Below are 5,589 nucleotides of genomic sequence, written 5' to 3'. Positions count from 1 at the left end.
GACAGGCCGGCAAGCAAGGGCAGCAGCAGGAGCGGGGCCATACAGAGGGGGCAGCGTGCGGCCAGCGCCAAAACTGGAGCGCTGCTGCGGGCTGGTTGACTGGGGAGCACCCGCATGCAGGAATGGGTATGGTATGTTCATTCTCAGCTTGAAGAAGGCCATTTCAAGACAACAGCTCAGCCAGGTGCTGCTTGCCGACCGCTGCTGCTGCTGCTGCTGCTGCTGCTGCTACGCCCCCCCGCCGCGTCGGCTGACGCTGCCGCTGCCGCTCCTGCGCAGCCGGCCCCCGTGGCGCCCGCTGATGCCGCCGACGCCGCCGAAGCCCTGGAGTTCGCCGTCTGGCGCGGACTCCTCCTCAACGGGGATGACCTGCCCCGCCCGCGCACGCCTGAACCGCTGCGCGCCCGTCAGCGGCGTGTCCTGCCGCTGCGCCTGCCGCTGCTCCCCGACGCGGCTCGACCCCTGGCGGATGATCTGGATGTTCGGATCCGGGGCCGCCTCCGCGCCGTGCCTCCTCCGCTCCCAAGAACCCGGGGCCCCCTCGTGCTCGCGCTCGCTGCCGCCGCCGCCGCTCCCGCCGCTGCTCGAACTGCGGCGCGCGGGGGCGCGGGGGCTGACGCGTGCACCGTCTGGGGTGTGTGCGCCCGGCGCCGCAGCTCCCTTGCGCTTGGTGCTTTGGAGTGCCACCTGCAGAGGGGGTGCAACGAATAGCAGCGAATCACAGCGCACGCAACGTTCATGGTGATTGTCGGTGCCAAGCTGTTCTGTTGATAATGCATGCACATGCAAACCTGCGCTGAGCTGGCATCAACTCAAGTGCTGCCCTGCGCGCCAAGCCGCGGCGCCCCCCACACACACAAACACACACACACACCTGCACCTCCACGCCGTCGCCCTCCTGGCTGTCCTCGTCGGGGCGAGCAAACGCCGCCTGGTACTCAGGCTGGGCCTGGATGGCGTACGTGCTGCCCCCCACCTTCAGGCGAGTGGCAGCGTGGATCAAATGATCAGTAAATCAGTCGTGATGGTCGAAGCTTCCACAGTAGACACGCGCTTCGGGAGCGAAACAAGCTCTGCTGTACCACAGCAAGGAAGGTACGACGAGGGAGCCCCATACCCTCCCCAAAAAAGTGCCTCGCGCACGAGAGAAGCTCCCGCAACGCTGCTTGCTAATTGTTGGCAATTTGGGGGGTGGGGGACATGCGCGCTGCCACTGCTGCACTCCACGCCGCTTGGCACCAGGTTTCTTCCCCGAGGCTCTGCCCAACGGGCCCCACGAACAAGACAACCTCACCAGCAGCTGCGTCCTGAGGGCGATCGCAAATTCGGGGGCGCCGCTGATCTGCTGGTCTTCCGAGTCGGCGATGAGGCCCACCAGGGACAGCAGGGAGCGCCCGCCCTGCAAAACGCACGGCAGGTGGTTTGGCGCCGAGCCGGGCAGATTGTTGATGGGCGGGTTCGTCGGCCGGCCTGGTCGCTGGCAGCTTGCCGCCGCGGCGCGGCTGCTCGGGCCGGCGGCAGGCCTTCTGCAGACCCGGGCGCCCCTGTTGACAGCGAGACAAGAGCCGTATGTTGCACCCGCGGCCCTCACCCCTCTGGCGTTACATGGGCGAGAGTCAACTCTTGTCGCAAGCTGCACACAACGATGGGGTGAAAAACCAATGCGCTCCCAGGATCCCCGCCCACCTTGGCCCAGGCCGTGATCATGATTTTGATGACCAGGATGCCGGCCACCACCACCAGGGCCGCGAGCAGGTGCAGCCCGGACGCCGACACAAGCCGGTGCGCCGCCTGCGGTGGGGGCGTGGCGTGACGTGCGGTCGGTCCCTTTTTTCGGGCGAGCCAATCTGGGATTTGGCGACGCAGTTCTGTAGCCAGGGCGGAGCCGTCATTTTTGCACACACGCACACACGCACGCGCACACACACACACACACAGACACACAGACACACAGACACATGCACACACACACACACGCACGCACGCACGCACGCACGCACACGCGCACAGCGCGCGCACGCACGCACGCACGCATGAACGCACACACGAACGCAGACACGCAGAGAGAGACGTCCCACACCGCGCGGTGCCGGCCCTTGTCAGTCTGGGTTTCACAAAGCCCATTATGACCAAGGATGTCGCGCTGAGCGTTGAGAGCTGCTCACCAGCCCGGGTGGCAGGCCGCTCGCGTCTCGCCACACGGGCTCCAGCTTTGCGGTTATGGCCAGCATCAGCTGCGAGAATCCTGGCGTCAGCAGGCGGCTGGTGGAGGTCCCGAAAAACGAGTAGGCCCAGAGTGCAAACGCAAAGTGGAACACCTGAGCTCAGGTTAGGGGTGGTTGGGGTCGCCCGGGAAGCGCAGCGTGGGGAGGGGGGGTGCGAACAGGACGCGGGTGCAGGCTCATCGCGTTTCGAGTGCGTGCTTGGGGTCCAGCTGGCCGTCAGCTGACAGCCAGCCGGCTGCTGTGCGACCTCCTGGCTGCGGCAGGAGTCGAGAGGAAGTTTGAGGGCGGCGGCGCCCTCAAGACCATGGGGCCGTGCACCGGCGTTGGCTCAAGGCATTTGGATTCTGCAGTGCAGACGAGTGGACATGGATCGTCGCCATGTTACACGGCTTCATCCCCCAGCCCTTTCTTGTTGCCGCTCGGCCCCGGCTGCCCCCTGTTCCCCGAGGCACGCGCTCACCGTTGCAAAGGGCACCATGTGGTTGATGGACGACGACAGCGCCCCGCCGTAGGCCACGGGCCGCCGGCTGAGCTTGAGCAGCTCCCATTTCTCATACCAGTAGGCGGCGGCAAACCACACCGCCGCGGACGCGTACGCGATCTGTGTGCGTGCGAGCGCGTGTGACGTGAGAGAAAAGCGCGGCCGCGGCCACCCCTTTGTTCAATGGAGGAATAGGAGCGCGACGCGGCCCCACGGCTCCCCTTGGGTGCATGGAGGAACGGGGGCGCGCTCAACAACGTGGCTGCTTCCTCCTCGCCTTGTGTGCAGACATCCAGCGCTCCCGCTCTGCCCAATCAGCCCTCGCACCACGTCTGACCGACAAAAGACCCGGCCACCGGTACATGCCAAGGGCCGGCTGCCGCTGCTGCGCCCCGCCGAAGCCTCACCCCCACCCACCGGGATGCCTCCCGATATGAGGAGCGCTACATAGATGACGTTGAGGTGCTGCCCATAGCGCGCATCAAGCTCAAAGGCCGGGCCCCTCAGAGTTTCTTGCAGCTCCTCCTGTGGAGGGGGGCGCAGGCAAGGGGGACAAGGGCGGTACCTTGCAAGGCGGCAAGGATCCTTGGCCTGGGTTTCTAGAGTGTTTGAGACAAATCGAATGGGCATTCATGAGCAAGTGTGGGGTTTTTGGGCAGAGTAGAGGCAGGTTATAATCACGCCAGGAGGGCTTGCTGGCCGTCAATAAGTGGGGGCACAAGAAATACACGGCAACAACAGCGCTGCACTTGGGGTGCAGCAGCAGCAGCAGCAGCGGCAGCAGCAGCAGCGGCAGCAGCAGCAGCGGCGGCAGCAGCAGCAGCGGCGGCAGCAGCAGCAGCAGCAGCAGCAGCAGCAGCAGCAGCAGCAGCAGCAGCAGCAGCAGGAGCAGCAGCAGCAGGATCATCACTCTCCGCACCTGTGTGAGGCAGGCAGAGCGGCGCCACATGCGCCACTTCATCAGCAGCCAGGCTGCCAGGACGTTGGCAAAGCGCACTGCAGTGGCGACAAATTGTGACGTCACGATGGAGGTGCCCACTGTCTTGTACCAGTTTGGCGTCAGGTCTGTGTAGATGCCCTGCGCTCGGGAGGGGATGTTGGTCCATGGGTGTCGGTACACGCGACGACCCCAGCCAATGTCGAGCCCGCTGCTTGCAAATCCTCAAAGCAGCCACACCAAGCCCTCAGTCATCTTGTTCAAGCTGTGCCCTGGTCAACCCCTGAAAGCATGCAATCACATCTCAGCACAATTGAACATTACAAGACGGTGCGTGATGTCACAGGCCCCGCTGCCACCAACCTGGAAGAATATTTTCTGGACCTGTGTGCCGGCGATGAGCTTTGAGAGGCCCGGCAGGTGCGCATTGGCAATGATGGTGCTCAGGGCCGAGTTCAGGAACTGCGGGGTTGGGGTTTGGGGTCCAGGGCTTGGGGTCTGAGTTTCAAGCCGTCAAGCGCCGCCGCACGAGGTGGGGCCGCCGCAAAATATTTCCAGAGCCAGCGCTCGGAGCGAGCGCCGCGACGCCGGAGAATGATGGTGGGTTGCAGCCTTGATGGAGGGCGTCGGATACGCGCACTGCCGGCTGGCGACCCTGACCGATGAAAGCTGGCAGCGCTTGGCTCCAAGACGCGGTCAGAGCGCAGCGGCCTGCATGCGTGCGAAGCGGCTGTTTTCCCCAGACAAGGCGTCTCTGCGCTTCATAGCATGCCTGGCCTGTTTGTTTCCAACAGGCACCCCACAAGTCAGGGCAAGACCTGGGGTGTAGAGGCGCACCTGGGAGAAGAAGAGCTTCTGAGCCAGAGAGCGCGCCTCGTCGCTGCGCGTGTGGTGCTTCTCAAACAGGGTCAGCCAGCGGCTGGACCACACCAGCACCTTGCGGGGGTCGCGATAATCTCAGACGTCAGCCTGTGCGTCGCATTTGCAAGACCCTGCAGCCCTGGCCAAAACAGAAATCCCCACCTACCAGGCGGGATATCACTCAATCAGCACCCCACCTGCCCGCACCGATTTGCAACCCCCGACAGCTGATCTCTCACCCCACCCAGGCTATTTCATCCCCGCCCCCAGCAGGCCGCACCATGTTGATGAGCAGGATGCCCAGAACGTTGAGGGCCTGGGCCGAGTACTGCAGCACCAGCAGGCCGGCCTGGCCGATGCAATACGGCGCCTCACTAAGGGGTTTGTGGAAGTTTGGGGTGGCAATATTGAGCAGGGGGTCGGGGGAAGGTCAGGACTGCAGGGCCATCACACAGTTGCGCCGCCGCATGCCGCTTGAAAGTGCAAGGGTTGGCGGCTACGAGTTTTGGAGACGATGGTTGGGCTATCCAGGCTTTGAGAGAAGGCCGCCATGGTAGGGCAGCGAAATCTAGTTTGGCCAGAAAAAAACGCCATATGTGCGGCACGCCGGTCTTCAGGAAGCTGAGCATGCGCAGCGCGGCGGCCCTAGGTTTCGAAACGGCCGCACCCATCCGGGGATGGCCCGGGCAATGCATGTTTGTCCTGGGGCCAGGCGCGGCTGCGCGCCCATCTCCAGCCGCGCGTTCACTTGATCATGCCGCCCGAGAGCGCCTCGTAGCAGAAGCACTTGTAGCACTCCACCTCTGCCGCGGTGCACGCGCCGCCGCCGTTGGGCCGGTAGCCGGTCGCGGCGCACACCCCGTAAAGCTCCCTCTTGGCGGGGCTGATGGCCAGCAGGCCAGAGGCGTCCTGACAGGGTGGGGGCGAGGGTTGAATGCAGGGAGGTGCGGTGGGGGGTTTGGGACGATGTTAGGTGCTACCCGTTGTCAAGGGGCCGGTGAGGCAGGACAGCGTGCATTGTCAAGAAGCTGGTGTGCACTCGTTGATGCCCCGATGCGAACACACGCACATGCGCACTCAAACGC

General features: G+C 64.4%; 2 protein-coding genes across 2 annotated transcripts; both read right to left on the bottom strand.

Annotated features, from left to right (window-relative positions):
* Positions 1-228: 228 nt before the first annotated feature.
* MNEG_13087 (hypothetical protein) lies at positions 229-4,787 on the bottom strand (the record flags this gene model as incomplete). Its single annotated transcript, XM_014038442.1, has 11 exons — positions 229-687; positions 875-976; positions 1,295-1,399; positions 1,687-1,791; positions 2,166-2,318; positions 2,686-2,826; positions 3,124-3,231; positions 3,437-3,784; positions 4,007-4,105; positions 4,481-4,579; positions 4,785-4,787. The coding sequence occupies 11 exons, from the start codon at positions 4,785-4,787 to the stop codon at positions 229-231; spliced, it is 1,722 nt and encodes a 573-aa protein (XP_013893896.1).
* Positions 4,788-5,248: 461 nt separating this feature from the next.
* On the bottom strand, positions 5,249-5,413 carry MNEG_13086 (hypothetical protein; the record flags this gene model as incomplete). Its single annotated transcript, XM_014038441.1, has 1 exon — positions 5,249-5,413. A coding segment is annotated over one exon (165 nt), but the record flags the coding sequence as incomplete, so codon positions are not given.
* Positions 5,414-5,589: the final 176 nt, after the last annotated feature.

This window comes from Monoraphidium neglectum (assembly GCF_000611645.1).
Source record: "Monoraphidium neglectum strain SAG 48.87 unplaced genomic scaffold scaffold03616, whole genome shotgun sequence".
Lineage (NCBI taxonomy): Eukaryota > Viridiplantae > Chlorophyta > Chlorophyceae > Sphaeropleales > Selenastraceae > Monoraphidium > Monoraphidium neglectum.
Note: the sequence above shows the minus strand (reverse complement) of the source record. Positions and strands in the feature narration are given on the sequence as shown.